Genomic DNA, 18,919 nt, shown 5'->3' on the forward strand with positions numbered 1-18,919 from the left:
GCCACTTCCCGGCTTTCCGACAGAAATTACTGAGGTCAGTGAGGATGTTAAGTCCCGCTTTCAGGGTCATCTGGACCCATTCCAGTTCATACTGAGGCCATGCCACGTTACAGAAGTAGCCAGATTGGTGAGGAGACACTCTAGAGGTGTCTTTGGTGATTGCCCATTCCAATTCCTGGGGTCGGGTAGTGAAAGGCCAAGGACCAGCGTCCCAATCCTTGAGCCAATGCTACAACGGGGAACCCAAGGGACAGTAGAGGACGTCTCCTCTACTTCCTGGGGTCCAGACAGAGGTCAAAAGGCCGGAGAACCAAGAGGGGCTGTAACATCTTCGCTGCCTCCCCAGGTTCGAAAACTCTCCTGGAGAGGCCCGGAGGTCTATGCCCGGAAGGCAATCTCTGATGCGGGCCGCAGTTTACGGACAGAGATGCCGGAAAAAACTGCCAGGAATTAGCATGGGCTGGGACTTACCGCTGATGCTGCCAAGCTGTGGGAGGAGGCTGAGGGTCCTGAGCCATGAGGAGAAAAGAAGGGGGGTTGGGGGCTATCCCAGACCGTGAAAGGCCAAATGGGATGCACTCACCCACCCGGGTTTCAAGGCACCAGATATAAGGTTCAAGGCGCAGGAAACGGGAGTCAGAGACCAAGGCATATTAAAGGGGAGGTTTATTCCGCAGTAACAAGTGAGATTCTTTATGGAGGAGGTAGAGAAACCAGGAAAACGGGGGCGGGAGGAGAAGAAGGAGGGACCCAACCAGACTGCCTCCTGCAAAACAGAAGGAAGAGACAGTAACACGTGCATGGGTGGAGAGTCCTTTTAAGGGAAGGAACAGGAAGGGGTTGGCCCCAGGACGGAACGAGAAGGGGTGGGCCCCAGGGCACTCGGCACGCGCTGATTGGTGGTTCAATGTCTCTGGGATGTCTTGGCGGCAGACGCTGGTAACGTCATAACTCCGCCCACCAGTTGTGGGGAGGGAGGACCTATCACATGCATACAAGTCCTTTGGTTAATCTCTCCCCCTCACCCCCCATCCTCCTCTGCCTTCCCTCTGAGGTTTGACGGTCTGATCGATGCTTCTCTGCCTCTGGATCTGTTTTTTTCATCGGTTTATGTTGTTCATTATCTTCCACATATGAGTGAGATCATGTGATATTTATCTTTCTCTGACTGACTTATTTCACTTAGTATAATGCTCTCCAGGTCCATCCCATGCAGTTGCAAATGGTAGGAGTTCCTTCCTTTTTACAGCAGTGTAGTATTCCATTGTGTGGATGTACCACAGTTTTTTAATCCACTCATCTGCTGATGGGCACTTAGGCTGTTTCCAAATCTTAGCTATGGTAAATTGTGCTGCTATGACCATAGGGGTGCATATATCCTTTCTGATTGGTGTTTCTAGTTTCTTGGGATATAGTCCTAGAAGTGGGATCACTGTAATCAAATGGGAGTTCCCTTTTTGTTTTTTTTTTTGTTTTTTTGAGGAAACTCCATACTGTCCTCCACAGTGGCTGCACCAGTCTGCATTCCCACCAGCAGTGCATGAGGGTTCCTTTCTTTCCACATCCTTGCCAGCGCTTGTCGTTTGTTGATGATAGCCATTCTGACAGGTGTGAGATGGTACCTCATTGTCGTTTTGATTTGCATCTCTCAGATGATTAGTGACTTTGTGCATGTTAAAGTTTTTGCCAGAGAGCACCCAACTGCAGTGCAGGTGAGAGTTAACGCCTCGCCATGCTGCAAGGCAGAGAACTGGTAAGGAATACAAAAATGTACACTAACCTGAAACCATACAACTGCTACTCGAGGATCCCTGTCTGTGCTGGGACCTGCCCCAGGGCTTGGGGACTTGGGGACAGGATCCAGCCCCAGGAAAGGAGATTTGCAAAAGCCAGGATGTGGGAGTGGTTTTTATAGCGCCAACAGATAGGCTCGGTTTTTGAATGGGGTTCTTAAGCCCTGGTTTGACCATTATCAGAATGATCCACCTGAGTTCAGGAAGAAAACATCAAAAATTCTATTGACATTTTAAAAGATGAATATAGGTGAAGAAAAACCTGAGTTTTTAAAATATTTAATACCGGCACACCTCATTTTATTGTGCTTCACAGATATTTTTAACAAATTGAAAGCAATACCTTTCCCCAGCAAAATTACACCTCGCTTTATTTTGATCCTCGCTTTATTGCAGTGGTCTGGAACTGAACGCAAAATCTCTGAGGGATGCCTGCATATGCATTGGCATGGGTGGCCGCACTGGGTCCATTTGCAGATGGACATGTGGGAACTGAACTTGTCCTGTGGGAAGAGCGGGAGCCCCACAGTGCAGACAGGTTGGCGGGGCCTCAGGCAGCCAGCTGCTGCTCTCGGTGGATTGTGGTGGGTTGCAGTTAAGTGTGCCCTGGGCAGGGATTTTCCAATTATACTATCAACTACCCCAAGCAAATGGGCCTAAATCACTCCTGCCAAGAAGCTGAAGGTGAGGGTGGGCTTGATGATACAGGCTTTACAGACTCACCTGCAAGTAGCAGAGCTGCCATTTCTGTTCTGCGTGTGAGCTCATCAGCGATGAACTGGTTAGGGGTCAGGTCTGACAAGAAGTCTGTAAAAACCTAGACATTATTAAGACTTAGGACACATGAATTTACATTTACATACACGAAGGCCAACCTCATCCTAACTGTAAATTGTACCATGAGACATCCATGAGTTATTAACAGGAAGAACCCCAGTTAATAGGAAAGAACTCTGTGTGGAATGTAAGCACAAACCCTTGTCATTTTTCTCAGCAATACATTTCGTACTAGAAAAACTTCTCCAAACTTAATGATAAACATTTAGAAGCCTCTTCTGATACTTATTAATCATATCAGAAGTTTATGTATTCCTCTGTCCATTTTTAAAATGATTGAAATAATACTCAACAGGTAATTTCAGGATGAATTAAAATTAATTCTTCGCCAACAAAGGCTGTTGGAATATATTTTAAAAGCCTTTGTTAAAGTTTGGTAAAACAAGGAGAACAATTACTTAGTACAGGAAGTCTGTGGTACAGATGAATGGGTGTCTAGGTGTTTCTCTTTCCCTGCTCATGTGTGTGGTGGCCCAGGGCGTTATTGGGTGGGCTAAATGAAGCAGAATGTCCCCAGGAAACAATGTCATTTCCCTTCTACCATCACCCTGCAAATCTGCTCTGTGGGGTCTCCTACTGGATTTCATTTCCAGTAAGTCTACATCTCTTTTAGGCATTAGACCTGACTCATTTCTGAGTTGTACAAAACCCAGTCCCAAGTTTAAAACCTCAGGCTTAATGAAATCCTTTCTTCTACTCTCTACTAGCACTATAGTGGTGTGTGTGTGTGTGTGTGTGTGTGTGTGTGTGTGTGTGTGTGTGTGTTTGCCTGATCAGATTACACCTGTGTCTTCATGATCCCTCCACCTTTCACTTCCTCATTGCAAGGACCACTTTTGACTCCATCGATGAGGCTGGGCCAGGGAGAAGAGGGGCAAGAAGCTATTACTTAGTAGCTGCTATTGAAATCTGTGTTGGTGCCTTTGAGGAAGATGACCCAATGCTGGCTTTTCTCTTGTGAAACTCTTTGGGGGTTCTTTGTGGACCCCCTTCTGCACCATTTTCTTAAAGTGGGCAATTCACTCATTGCCTCACTGCATCTGAAAGTCCCCCAGTTTATCTTGATTTTGGGGCCCCCTTCCTTGGAAGCATTTTTTGGGGGACTGGCCCTTACAAAACATCTCAGGCCTGGCTCCTCTGGAGGCACTCACCTAGCCTGCACAGCGTGACACCTGTGCCCGCCAGACTCCAAAAGCATTGGGCATTCCCCAGGCTGCTGTCTGCTTTGCTCTGCCATTTGGGCAGTTGCATGTGGCTTCTTCTTTTTGTCTTCCAAAATAGTTTCTTAAAAATAATAATTACAAACAATCACAACCACCACCTCCCCCCCCCCCAAAAAAAAAAACCAAAACAACCCACCACAAGGCCCACCTTTCTTTTATGTTTATTTTTTTTAAGGGGAAACTTAATTAATTAATTAATTAATTAATTAATTAATTTCCTCACCCAAGCGCACACTTTCCATTGATTTTTAGGGAGGGAGGGAGGGAGGGAGGGAGGGAGGGAGAGAGAGAGAGAGAGAGAGAGAAATGTCCATATGAGAAACATCGATCTGCCACCTCCCACACCTACCCCTGTGGTCTAACCAGGTCAGACCCACAACCTGGGTACGTGCTCTGACTGGAATCATGAATTGCCACCTTTTGGTTCACTGGAGGATGCTCCAACCAGCAGGGCCACGCTGGCCAGGGCCCATCTTTTTTTAAAAATAATGTGGCGTGGAGCAGTTTGGTTTCTACTCTATTGCACGTGGTCCAGCCTAGGAGGCTGCTGGGACTCAGGTCCTGCCAAGGCGGTGGGGTTCAGCCTGTGGGGAGGAGGCCATCCCCTCTTGCTCCTCACAGTTTATAAAGTTTTTTAAAAAAATATCTTTTTTTTTTTTTTTTTTTTTTTTTTTTTTTTTGCCGAAACCGGTTTGGCTCAGTGGATAGAGCGTCGGCCTGTGGACTGAGGGGTCCCGGGTTCGATTCCGGTCAAGGGCATGTACCTTGGTTGCGGGCACATCCCCAGTAGGAGGTGTGCAGGAGGCAGCTGATCGATGTTTCTCTCTCATCGATGTTTCTAACTCTCTATCCCTCTCCCTTCCTCTCTGTAAAAAATCAATAAAATGTATTTTTAAAAAAAAATATATCTTTTTTTTATTGATTTCAGAGAGGAAGGGAGAGAGAGAGGTAGAAACATCAATGATGAGGGAGAATCATTGATCAGCTGCCTCCTGCATGCCCCCCACTGGGGATAGAGTCTGCAACCCAAGCATGTACCCTGACTGGGAATCGAACCATGACCTCCTGGTTCATAGGTCAACGCTCAACCACTGAGCATGCCGGCGGGGTGTCTCCTCACAGTTTAAAAGGCAGAGCCTGGGTTTCCATAGCAACCAAGCAGTACATCCCTGTCATCCTTTGATAGGCCCAGCTTATCTTCTATGAGGCCCCAGTGGTCACAAAGGGAGCAGGAACTGGAGGGGAAGGCAAAGGAAATGTGGAGGTGGGAAATCAGACTTCCAGAAACGGAGTCTCATTGAGGCATTAAGAACAGATAAATTAATTCAGGAAGACCCACCTTCACAAGGCTGCGGTAACCAGACACACACCCTGCCAGAGGGTGAAACCCCGAAACGGGAGGAAAGGAGCCATAGTCACTGCTTAAAGCCCCCACCAAAACACACAGAGTTGCATCCAGGGATCCAGCCCACTGAGGCTAAGATGTGGAGGGAGCACTTGGCCCCCATCGAAGTTTTAGGATCCCAGAATGATTTCCATGATGGTGACCTAGTTCATTCTACTCCCAGGACCCTGGGGCACAAAAGAGGCTGTGAGGAGGCTCTGGTGGGGCTGGTTTAGGCTCCTTCTCCACTTTGGATGTGTCAACATCTAGAAAACAGTCATGCAGGCCAGAGTCCCTCAAGTACCAGGAGCTCAAAGCTTCTGAGAAGCCTGGATCGGCCTGGGGCAGCACTTCGTTCTGGGATCCTGGGAGAGCCCCTGGATTCAGAGGACCTCAGTCTCATTGATGGCAGTCTCCCAGCTCCCTGAGATAGAGCCAGTGGGGGTGGACAGGAGATGTCCGCCTTGCCCAGGATGAGGGACTCAGGGGGGCAGGGCGCCTGAGCCAGGCAAGGAGCTGCCTGGAGCTGCTGGAGAGGTTGTGGCTGAGGGAAGGCTTGCAGAGGCTGGGTGCTCAAGGTGGACTTTTCTAGGACAGAGATTTTCAACCCTTTTCATATCATGGACCACATACAATAATTCCTAAAGTTCTGCAGCACACCAAAAAAATATATATATATTTTACTGATCTAATAAGAAATAGGTATAATTTTGATTGATTTACAAAAAATAATAATAGTAATTACCTATCCTTTTAAAAAATATTTTTATTGATTTTATGGGTATGTACCTTGACCCGTAATCAAACCAGTGACCTCTTGGTGCATGAGTCAAAACTGAACCACTGAGAACACCAGCCAGGCTTACCTACCCTTTTTGCCTCAAAGTGGCTTTTTTAAAAATCTGGTGCCCATACTTTTATATAAGGATTTCTGGCACCAGAATTAACCAATCAGATACAACCATATGCAACATGACCAATAAGTTGCAACTCTATTATATGACCTATATATTTATGGTTCAAGACAGGGCATTCAAATCGGACAGCTATTGTTGTATTGGCTGATGTCTTTTTTAAATGTATTTAACAATCGAAGGGAAAAGAGCTCAGTGCTCCTGACTAATAGTTGCATGTTTTAAAAGTTCTTTCAGCACATCAGTTGAAAATAGCTGGTCTAGGGAGGTGTGGAGCAGGGCTTGCTGGTAGCTTCTCAGGCTTGCTGGACCCCAATCCCACTTCTCATCCTCCACTTCCTCCTTCAAGTCCGAGTGTTACCTCTTCAAGCCTCCTAACATAATGCCCTCGGCTACCAGGTTCACAACAAAACCTCTTGGAACGTCTGCAGCTGTGCAACCCTCCAGTGCCAGGTAGGGACCTTGCTCCAGTTGCCTTGTTCTTTAGAATCTCCCATTTGAAAGCCGGGCATCAGTCATGACCTCAAACTCCCAGGGTTACATCAGCTTTCTCTAAAATCCGAGTATACTTTGCTCCAGTCTCAAGGCAACATTTTTGCAGCTCAGCACTTCTGGTGGGTTGAGGTGAGAGTCTTACCTTTGGGTGCTCATCCCCTCTCTGATTCAAGAGTGGGTGTGTGTGTTGTATTTAAAAATATATGGAATTTTAATTTTTTTATTTTAAAATATTTTATATACACAGGAGATAGATAATAAGTAGACAAAGACAAATGCTTATATATCTAGCACCAAATTTGTCTCTTTCTCCCTTATTGAATCTCTCTCCTAATTCTTCAATGTTATCCATTCTTTTGAGTTTTTCATACTTCTTCAAAGCATATATACATATATATGTTTTGTACAGAGTTCATACTTATAATATATACATATGTTTCTCAAAAGTTTATTTAATCATACTTCTTACACTAATAACTAACTTCATTTTTCTTACTCTCTTCAAATGTATTTTTTTGTGTTTTAATAATGAATACTTTTTAAGAACATTATCTGCATGTAATTTATGAATACATAAATGCATATTAATTAGAGTACATGTCCATTTTTTGAAACTTGGAAGTGCACATCATGAAAGCTTTGAGGCCACTGTTCTAGATGATGGAAGAACTGAGACTTAAGCAGAGAAACAAAAAAGAAGTAAGAATAGGAAGATTTATACTTCTGGAGTGGGCCAGTGAAGGGAATTGAGAGGGAAGGAAAAGGAAGTAAATGTAGGGGTGACTGTTGCTCAGAGACTCCCCAGTATCCAGGGTCTGCCTGAAATCCCAGGAGACCAGACATCACTGATATAAATATGCCCATATCAGTCCTTTGTCAGGACCAGGAAACTGGCCCTCCCTGTCCCTGTCACTCCACAGCTGGGTCCGTGGACCTGAGGTCTGGGGTGTCTGTTGCTATGGGGGAAGCCATCTGGAGTGAACCACATCCTAGTACGTTCTTCTACTGCCATGCCTTAACTTACAACATGGAGGGTTGGAGCTCATGGAAACCTGTTTCCAGAATAAACAGGTTTATTTGCTGTGTGTTCAGCAAAACCTCACTCACTTGATGTTCCTAATGGGGTCTGCCATGCCAATTGTCAGTGACATTTTCCATTACTCTAAAGCACTAGAGAGATCCTTCCAGAACCCTCCCTTCTATCCCAAATCATGTTGTGTAACCATAGTCATCTGTGTTTTTGCAGTAGGCTAGTACACCTTCCACTCCACAAAAGTGATAGAAAAGGAGGAGGGAGACCCAAGTGGGCAGCAGAGTAGGTGGAAGTTATACTTACCTCCTCCCAGGTCCAAACTGGAATTACAACTAAATTATAGAACAATCAACCTGAGAAACCAACGAAGACAAGCTGAACATGTCTTATAACCAAGGATTTACAGAAGAAGCCACATTGAGACTGGTAGGAAGGGGAAAGCCAAAAAAAGGTCAAGAATCTGAAAGGATATCTCAGTTTCAAAGGTTCCTCCTGAGGAGCATGGATCTCAACCAGCCAGGAGCACCAGAGGAGATCACATAACATCTGGCTGTGAAAATCAGTGAGGATTCTATCTACCAGGAAGAGATAGGAGTCTGCTGGAAACCCAGGTCCTCTCTTAAAAAGACAATGCACCAAATAAAATTCATGACCACACACCCTGGTCTCCAACAGAGGGAGGATGGATCAGAGTGGACTGAAGTCATTTGAGGTCAGACTAGTTTGTGTGACTCCCAGGAAGAGAACTGAAGAAACAGCTGCCAGGGTCCCTGTGCTGAGTCCCTTTCCCACACCACCTACAGATGCCATCTTTCAACACACCCAATGGCAGGATTCAGACCACATTAAAGCATGAGCCAATTAGCTGCACACCCAAAGTGACATCTCAGCAGGGACCAGACCCTTCTGAGGCAAATTCTTCTTCATGGGGTCAGTCCTCACATAGGAGCTTATAAACCGTTGTTGGAGTAAATTGTCATAGATAGTGCAAGAACCAACCTCACCCAGAGTGACCAACACCAACCAAAACTCAACTACTATAGCAAGTTTCACATAACACACAAGAGGGATATTCTTGGAGCACGTACCACCTAGGTGATCAGGGAGACAGCACCACTGAGCCCACAAGGCACCTACTACATGGGGCATCCATACCAAGACTGGGAAGCATAGCAGATATACCTAATGCACAGAAACAATTACCAAAAAAAAAAAAAATGCTAAAAGTGAAAGAATAGAAGAAATACCCAGAAAATAACTAAATGAAATGGAGGCAAGCAATCTACCAGACACAGAGTTCAAAACAATAGTTATAAGGATGCTCAAGGAACCTAGAAGAATAATAGATGAGCTCAGTAAGAACTTAAAAAAAGAGGTAGTAAACATATAAAAAACTACACAAAAACTATAAAAAGAACTAGTAAAAATGAAGAATACAATATCTGAAATGAAATCAACAGCAGATTAGATAAAGTGGAGATTGAATCAGTGACTTGGAAGACAGGTAGCAAAAACGCCTAATCAGAGCAGCAAAAAGAAAAAAGAATTTTTAAAAATGAGGATAAGTTTAAAGGATCTATACGACACAATGAAGTGTAACAACGTTTGCAATACAGGGATGCCAGAAGGAGAAGAGAGAGAGCAAAAGATTGGATCCTATTTGAAGAAACAATGACTGAAAACTTTCCTAATCTTGAGGAGGAAAAAGACACACAAGTCCAGGACATACAAAGAATCCCAAACAAGATGAACCCAAAGAGGCCAACACTAAGACTCATTAAAATTAAAATAGCAAAGGTTAAAGACAAAGAGGATCTTAAAAGCAGCAAGAGAAAGACAGTTGTTTCCTACAAGGGAGCTCCCATAAAACTGTCAGCTAATTTCTCAACAGAAACACTTCCTCCTTCAAGTCTGAGTGTTACCTGTTCAAGCCTCCTACCATAGAGAACAGAATGAATTGTTTCAAAATATTCAAAGTGATTAAAAACAAAGACTTAAATCAAGACTACTCTATGTAGTAAGACTAGCATTTAAAATTGAAGAAGAAATAAAGAGCTTTCCAGACAAGAAAAAGCTAAAGGGGTGTATTAGTACAAAACCACTATTACAAGAAATATTAAAAGGACTTCTTTAAGAAGAAAGAAAAAAAGAGGAATATTATTATAAAGAATAAAATGTCAATAAACATGTAACTATCAATAATCTCTTTAAATGTAAATGGCTTAATGCTCTAATCAAAAGACACAGGGTAGCTGAATGGATAAGAAAACAAGAGCCATATGTACGCTATCTAAAAGAGACCCACCTCAGAATTAAAAACATACATAGACTAAAAGTAAAGGGATAAAAAAAGATATTAAATGGAAACAAAAATAATATGGGGTAACAATACTTATATAAGACAAAATAAACTTTAAAACCAAGACTAGTCCAGCCAGAGTGGCTCAGTGGTTGAGTGTCAACCTATGAGCCAGGAGGTCAGGGTTTGATTCCTGGTCAGGGCACATGCCTGGGTTTTGGACTCGATCCCCAGTAGGAGATGTACAGAAGGCAGCTGATTGATGATTCTCTCTCATCATTGATGTTTCTATCTCTCTTCTCCCTTCCTATCTGAAATCAATAAAATATATATATATATATTAAAAACAAAACAAAGGCTATAATAAGAGACAAAGAAATACATTAAATAATGATAAAAGGAATAATCCAACAAGAGAATATAACCCTTGTGAACATTTATGCACTCAACAGAGGAGCACCTAAATATATAAAACAAATCTTGATGGACATAAAGGGAAAGATTGACAATAATATGGCTGTAGTAGGAGATTTTTTGTCAAAATAGATTTTAACACTTCATTTACATCAATGGATATATCTTCCAGACAGAAAATCAACAAGGACACAGAGGCCTTAGATGACATACTAGACCAGATGGATTTAATTGACATTTTTAGAGCATTTCATCCCAAAGCAGCATAATATACATTCTTTTCAAGTGCACATGGAACATTTTCTAGTGAAGACCACATTTAGAAGACAAAACAGTCTCAATAAATTTAAGAAGATTGAAATTATATCAAGCATCTTCTCTGTCCACAATTATAAGAAAAAAACACACACCTGAATAACTCACAAACACCTGGAGGCTAAATAACATGTTGCTAAATAATTAATGGGTCAACAATGAGAACAAGGAAGAAATCAAAAGATATTTTGAAATAAATGAAAATAAAAACACAAAATCTATAGCAAAAGCAGTCCTAAGAGAGAAATTCATAGCATTACAGGCCTACTTCAAGAAACAAGAAAATCTCAAATAAACAATCTAACTTCACACTTAAGTGAACTAGGTATAAGAATTAGAAAAAGAACACAAACCAAGCCCAGAGTGAATAGAAGGAAGGAAATAATAAAGATCAGAGCAGAAATAAATAGAGTCTAAAAATACAATACAAAAGATCAATGAAACAAAGAGCTGGTTTATTGGAAAAATAAACAAAGATGAATAAAACTGTAACGAGACTATTCAAGAAAGAAAGAGGACCCAAATAAATAAAATCCTATATAATAAAAGCCTAATATGCTAAGTGTCTGGTCATCTGTTCAACCAATCAAAGCATAATATGCTAATGATATGCTAAAGCCGCTCAACCGCTTACTATGACATGCACTGACCACCAGGGGGAAGATGCTCTGACTGGTAGATTAGCTTGCTGCTGGGGTTCAGCCGATCAGGACTGAGCGAGATGGGCTGGACATGACCTGGAGCCCTCCTGCGGTTCCTCCTCGGGTAGCCAACCTCCCGCATCCCTTCCTGGCCCTGATCATGCACCAGTGGGGTCCCTCGGCCTGGCCTGTGCCCTCTCGCAATCCGGGACCCCTCGGAGGATTTCAGAGAGCTCGTTTTGGCCCGATCCTGCAGGCCAAACCAAGGGACCCCACTGGTGCACGAATTTGTGCACCGGGCCTCTAGTAATAAATAAAAGAGGAGAAATTGCCACTGACACCGCAAAAATACAAAGGAATATAAGAAAATATTATGAACCTTTATATGTCAACAAATTGGACAAACTTGGCGAAATGGATAAATTTCTGGAAACCTAACAATCTTCCAAAACTCAATCAGGAAGAACCAGAAAACCTGAATTGAAATGGAAAAACCAGAAAACCTAATGAAATTGAAGTAGTAATAAAAAAAATCTTCCAGCAAACAAAAGTCCTGGATTGGATGGCTTCAGAAGTGGATTTTATCTACATTCAAACAAGAATTAACATGCACCCTTCTTAAATTATTCTAAAAAATTCAAGAGGAGAGAAAACTTCCATGCTTATTTATGAGGCCATCATTATCCTAATTCTAAAACCAGATAAAGACAATACAAAGAAAGAAAGTTGTAGTCCAATATCCTTGATGAACATAGATGCTAAAATCTTCCACAAAATATTAGCAAACTGGATCCAGCATTAAAAAGATCATACACCATGATCAAATGAGATTTATTCCTGGAATACAAGGTGGGTACAATATCTGCAAATCAATTAATGTGTTATACCACATAAATAAAATGGGAAAAATTCAAAGTGTTTTCCTTAAGATTAGGAATAAGAAAGGGATGTCCACTTTCACCCCTCTTATTCAACATAGTACCGGAAAGTCTTAGCCACAGAAATTAGACAAGAAGAAGAAATAAAAGGCATCCAAATTGGAAACGAAGAAGTAAAACTGTCATTATTTGCATATGACATCATACTGTATATAGAGAACCCTACAGATTCTACAAAAAAAAAACCCCACAAAAAACAAAACCTATTGGAACTGATAAATTCAGTAAAGTACCAAGATACAAAATAAACATTCAGAAATCAATTGCATTTTTATATACCACTAATGAACCCTCAAAAAGAGGAAGAAAGAAAACAATCCCACTTATAATTGAATCAAAAATACCTAGAAATAAATTTAATCAAGGAGATAAAAGACCTGCACTCAGAAAATTATAATATGCTGAAGAAAAAAATTGAAGAACATACAAATAAATGGAATCATATGCCATGTAAATAGATAAGAAGAATTAAGATCATTAAAATGCCCATGTTACCCAAAGCAATCTACAGATAGATTCAATGCAATTTCTATCAAGGTACAAATGACATAATTCACAGAACTAAAACAAATAATGCAAAAATTTATATGGAATCACAAAAAGCCCTGAATAGCCACAGTAATCTTGAAACAGAACGAAGTGAAGGTGTCATGCTACCTAATATCAAACAATACTATAAGACCATAGTGATGAAAACAGCATAATACTGGCATAAATACAATAGTTCAATGGAATAGAATAGAGAGCCCAGATATAAACCCACACCATATGGTCAATTAATATTTGACAAAGGAGGCAAGAACATACAATGGGAAAAAGACTATCTATTTAGTAAATAGTGTTACAGGGAAAATTGGACAGATACATGCAAAAAAAATGAAACTAGACTACCTTCTACACCATATACAAGAATAAAATCAAAATGGATTAAATACTTAAATGTAAGACTCAGAACCATAAAACTCCTAGAATAAATCATAGGCAGTAAAATCTCTGACATTTCTCCTAGTAATACTTTTTTCTGATATGTTTTCCTCAGGCAAGGGAAACAAACAAAAAACAAATGGGCCCAGCCAGTGGGCTCAATGGTTGAGCATTGACCTATGAACCAGGAGGTCATGGTTTGATTCCTGGTCAGGGCACATGCCCGGGTTACGGGCTTGATCCCCAGTGTGGGGCATGCAGGAAGCAGCCAATCAATGATTCTCTCTCATCATTGATATTTCTATCTCTTCCTTTCCCTTCCTCTCTAAAATCAAGAAAATTTTTTTTTAAAAAAAATTAACAAAAGGGACTACATCAAACTAAACAGTTTTGCACAGCAAAGAAAACTATCAACAAAACATAAAAACAACCTATTAAATGGGTGAAGATACTCACCAATGATACATTTGATAAGGGGTTAATATCCAAAATGTATAAAGAACTAATATAACTCAACACCAGAGTCAAACAACCTAGTTAAAAATATGGGCAGAGGACCGGAATAGATAATTTTCCTAAGTGGGCATACAGATGGCCAACAGACATATGAAAAGATTCTTAGTGTCACTCATCATCAGAGAAATGCAACTTAAAACCACAGTAAGATATCCCCTCATACCTATCAGAATGGCTGTCATCAATAAATCCACAAATAATAAGTGATGGTGAGGATTTGGAGAAAAGGGAACCCTTGTGCAGTGTTGGTGGAAATGCAGATTGGTACAGCCACTATGGAAAATAGTATGGAGGGTCCTCAAAAATTAAAAATGAAGCTGCATATGACTCAGTGATTCCACTTCTAGATATACACTGAGTGGCCAGATTATTATGATCTCTGAATGCATAATAATCTGGCCACTCAGTGTGTGTGTATATATATATATATCCTATCTAATAAAAGAGTAATATGCAAATTAACGATCACCACGCTACACCCACACGCCATGCCCACCAGCCAATCAGGAGTGAATATGCAAATAAACCCAACCAAGATGGCTACAGCCACAAAGAACAGGAGGGACGCTTGGGTTTCCCCAGCAATGGAGGAAGCCAAGCTTTCCACCTGCCCTTGCCGGCCTAGGCCTCCACTCAAGGCTACAAAGTTTCAATTACAGAAGATACATAAATCCCAATAGAAATGGCTGCCACCACTGAGCAAGCAGAAGTCTTGGCTCTGCTCCAGGCTACAAAGTTTCAATTGTAGAAGATAAATAAACCCCAGATACCAGGGCCTCCGCTTGGGTTGCCAGGGGGTGTGGCCGGCCTGCAAACCACCACAGGCCCCTCGCCCAGGTCACCCCACGCCCCAAGGGAACCCCCACCCTGATCCGGGACACCCTTCAGGGCAAACCAGCTGGCCCACACCTGTGCACCAGGCCTCTATCCTATCTAATAAAAGAGTAATATGCAGATTGACCATCACTCCAACACACAAGATGGCTGCCCCCATGTGGTCAAAGATCCTGCCCCCATGTGGACACAAGATGGCCACCACAAGATGGCCAGCAGGGGAGGGCAGTTGGGAGTGACCAGGCCTGCAAGGGAGGGCAGTTGGTGGTGATCAAGCCTGCAGGGGAGGGCAGTTAGGGGTGACCAAGCCGGCAGAGGAGGGAAGTTGGGGGCGACCAGGTCTGCAGGGAAAGGCAGTTGGGAGGGACCCAGGCCTGCAGGGGAGAGCAGTTGGGGGAAACCAGGCCTGCAAGGGAGAGCAGTTGGAGGGGACCAGGCCTGCAGGGGAGAGCAGTTGGGGGGGACCCAGGCCTGCAGGGGAGGGCAGTTAGGGGTGACCAGGCCTGCAGGGGAGGGCAGTTAGGGGCAAACAGGCTGGCAGGAGAGCAGTTAGGCATCAATCAGGCTGTCAGGGGAGTGGTTAGGGGGTGATCAGGTTGGCAGGCAGAAGCGGTTAGGGGTAATGAGGAAGGCAGGCAGGAGAGCAGTTGGGAGCCAGCAGTCCTGGATTGTGAGAGGAATCCCAGATTAGAGAGGGTGCAGGCTGGGCTGAGGGACACTCCCCTCCCCCATGCACGAATTTCGTGCACCGGGCCTCTAATATATATATATATATATATATATATATATATATATATATATATGTATTTTATATATATATATATATATATATATATATATATATATATATATATATATATATATGTATTTTAGAGGCCCAGTGCATGAATTTGTGCATGGGTGGGGTCCGGCCAGCCTGGCCAGGGGGAGGGGACATGGCGGTTCGCCGGCCTGCCTGCTGGTCGAACTCCTGGTTGAGGGGACAATTTGCATATCGGCCTTTTATTATATAGGATATACACTGAGTGGCCAGATTATTATGCATTCAGGGATCATAATAATCTGGCCACTCAGTGTATATATATTTGAAGAAATCCACAACACTAATTTGAAAGAATGCTAGTATATACACCCCTATGTTTATTGCAGCATTGTTTACAATAGCCAAGTTATGAAATTAAACCAAGTGTCAATCAATAGACTGGTGGGTAAAAATAGTTGTGGTACATATATAAAATGGAATATTACCGGGTCATATAAAAGAATAAAATCTTACCATTTGGGACAGATGAACCTAGAGGGTATTATGCTAAGTAAAATAAGTCAGTCAGAGAAGGACAAATACCATATGATTTCACTTATATGTGGAATCTAAAGAAGAAAAATAAATGAACAAACAAAATTGAAACAGACTCATTGACGCAGAACAGACTAATGGTTGCCAGAGGGGGATGGGATTTGAGAACTGGGTAAAAAAATGTGAAGGAATTAAGAAGTATAAATTTGGTTCTGACTGGTGTAGCCAATAGTTAGAGCAGTGGCCTATGCAGCTGAGTCTCCAGTTCAATTCCTGGTCAAGGGCACGTATCAGGGTTTCAGGTTCATCCTTGGTCCTAGTCAGGGCATGTGTGGGAGACCAACCAATCAATGTGTCTCTCTCATATTGATGTTTCTCTCTCTCACTCTTTCTTTCTCATCCCTCCTCTCCCTTCCACTCTCTTTAAAAAGCAATGGGGAAAAATATCCTCTGGTGAGGATTAACCAAAAAAAAGAAGCAGCAGCAGTATAAAGTGGTAATTACAAAATACTCACCAGGATGTAAAGTAGAGCATAGGGAATATAGTCAATAATCCTATCTAATAAAGAGGGAATATGCTAATTAACCATCACTCTGTCACAAAGATGGCTACACCCACAGCTGAGGCCAAGTTCCCATAAGAAGCCTTAACGAGCAATCAGCAGGGACCTGAGGCTATGCCCTCCCCCACCCCCATGGGGCTTGACAGGGGACCTCAGGCCGTGCTCCCCGCCTGGCAGGGCTTGACAGGGGACCTCAGACTGCGACTTCCACCCGGCGGGGCTTGATGGGGGGCCTCAAGGTGTGCTTCCTGTCCTGGTGCTGGGCTAAGGGACCTCAGGCTGTTCCCCCTGCCCCAGCGCCAGGCCGGGGGACCTCAGGCCATGCTCCCCATCAGGTGGGGCTTGACAGGGGACCTCAGACTGCGCCTCCCACCCTTGGCACCAGGCTGGGAGACCTCAGGCCGCACCCTCCGCCCCAGCACCAGGCCAGGGGACCTGAGGCTGTGTCCTTCTGCCTGGCGGGGCTTGACAGGAGACCTCAGGCCGTGCTCCCCACCCAGTGAGGCTTGACGGGGGACCTCAAGGTGCACCCCCAGTGCTGGGTCGGGGGAACTCAGGCTGCGCCTCCCGCCCAGCGGGGCTTGACAGGGGACCTGAGGCTGCACACCCCTGCTAGTGGTGCTTGACAGGGAACCTAAGGCTGTGCCCTCCTCCCGGTGCTGGGCCGGGGGACCTGAGGCTGCGCACCCCTGCCTGGCAGGGCTTGACGGGGGACCTCAGGCCATGCCCCCCACCCAGCGGGGCTTGACAGAAGATCTCAGGCCATGTCCCACACCTGGCAGGGCTTGACAGGGGACCTCAAGGCATGCCCCCCCCCCGGTCTGGGCTGGGGGACCTCAGGCCATGCCCCCCGTCCTGGCACCGGGCCAGGGGACCTGAGGCTACGTCCCCTGCCCAGTGGGGCTTGACAAGGGTGGGAATGGCCGGGTCTGGATTAGCCCAATGGGGGGGGGGGTGGGCGGCCGGGTCTGGATCTCATGCGATTTTGAGGCGAATGTGGGTGGGCGGGGACTTGACTCTGGGTCCCGTGGTGTGCCCCAGACTCTGACAGGAGGAACGTTTTCATATACATTTTACTAATTTTCTTTCATCTCTGACACTTCTATTATAGAGAAAGAGCAAATAGCAATATTAAATTATTTCCTCTAATTAATCCCCTTTTAATGTGCACGAATTTCGTGCACCGGGCCACTAGTATTGTAATAACTATGTATGGTGCCCAGTGGGTACTGAAAATATTGGAAGAACACTTTGTAAAGTATATGATTAACCACTATGCTGTACACCTAAAACTAATACAAAATAATTTTAAATGTAAACCATAAATGAAAAATAAAATGTTCAATTCAAAACATAAAAGGAAATAAAGAAAAAGAGAAGTGAGAAAGTCACCCAATGCCTCTGACATTTTTAAAAATTATTGTTTAGAGAAAGGAAGGGAGAGAGAACGAGTAATATTGATGTGAGAGAGAAACATCTATCGGTTGCCTCATGACCGGGAATCGAACCTGCCATATTTGATGTATGGGACAAAGCTCCAACCAACCAAGCCACACCAGCCAGGGTGCCTCAGACATTTTATCACATCCTGAATGCTCCTCACATGAGAAAACACGATTGTGATTATCTGTGCACATGCTCCCTTTTTGTCCTGCCTTTTGGAGCTGAGTGCTTGAGAAGTCCAATTCATTTTATAATAATTCACTTCTTTTCCACAACTCAGCACCCTTACTGCTCCCTCACATCTGCCTCTCTCCAGTCTACATCACTGATTGAGATTGATATCTAGGAAAAGTGGAAATTCAACTCTTGTCTTTTTTTTCTCTTTTCCACTTAGGAGAACCAGGACATCCTGGTGGTCCAGGGAAAGATGGAATGCACGGACAGAAAGGAGAACAAGGTCAGAAATCGTGTTCCATTTTACCATGCTCTAATTCTGAACCATTAATGATTTATCAGTAATTATTAAGTTCTTTCCAAGGACAAGTACTTTACTAGGCTGTGGGAATGACCCAACAATAAAGGTAACAGTTCTTGCCCTTGGACCTAGTCAGGGCATGTGTGGGAGACACAGAAGCTCATAATTCAGTGCAGAGATCAGCAAACTTTTCTGCAAAGGGCCAGATAGTATTTTCAGCTTTGTCGTCCATACGGTTTCTGTCACTACCACTTAACTCTGCCATTGTATGAAAAGCAGCTGTAGTTTCTACTTATATAAGTGGGGAAGTGCTTCTGGGAAACTCTATTTATAAAAAATGAAATCTGAGTTTTATATACTTTTCATGTATTGTGGAATGTTATTTGTGACTACTTAAAAATGTAAATTATTCTTAGCTGTGGGCCATATAAAATCAGACAGGCCCTACCTGGTTGGCTCAGAGGATAGAGCGTTGGCCTGTAGACTGAAGGGTCCTAGATTTGATTCTGGTCAAGGGCACATGCCCCGGTTGCGGACTTGATCCCCAGTAAGGGGCATGCAGGAGGCAGCCGATCAATGAT

The 18,919-nt window shown here is 43.5% G+C and overlaps 1 protein-coding gene across 1 annotated transcript in view; it reads left to right on the forward strand.

Annotated features, from left to right (window-relative positions):
- C1QTNF9 (C1q and TNF related 9) overlaps positions 1 to 18,919 on the forward strand; it is a 33,496-nt gene that overhangs the window by 12,612 nt on the left and 1,965 nt on the right. The window contains exon 5 of the mRNA XM_080659650.1: positions 18,258 to 18,320. Within this exon, the coding sequence (XP_080515776.1) occupies positions 18,258 to 18,320 (63 nt within the window). The remainder of the gene's footprint in view (positions 1 to 18,257; positions 18,321 to 18,919) is intronic.

This window comes from Plecotus auritus (assembly GCF_963455305.1).
Source record: "Plecotus auritus genome assembly, chromosome: 3".
In the NCBI taxonomy this organism is placed as follows: Eukaryota; Metazoa; Chordata; class Mammalia; order Chiroptera; family Vespertilionidae; genus Plecotus; species Plecotus auritus.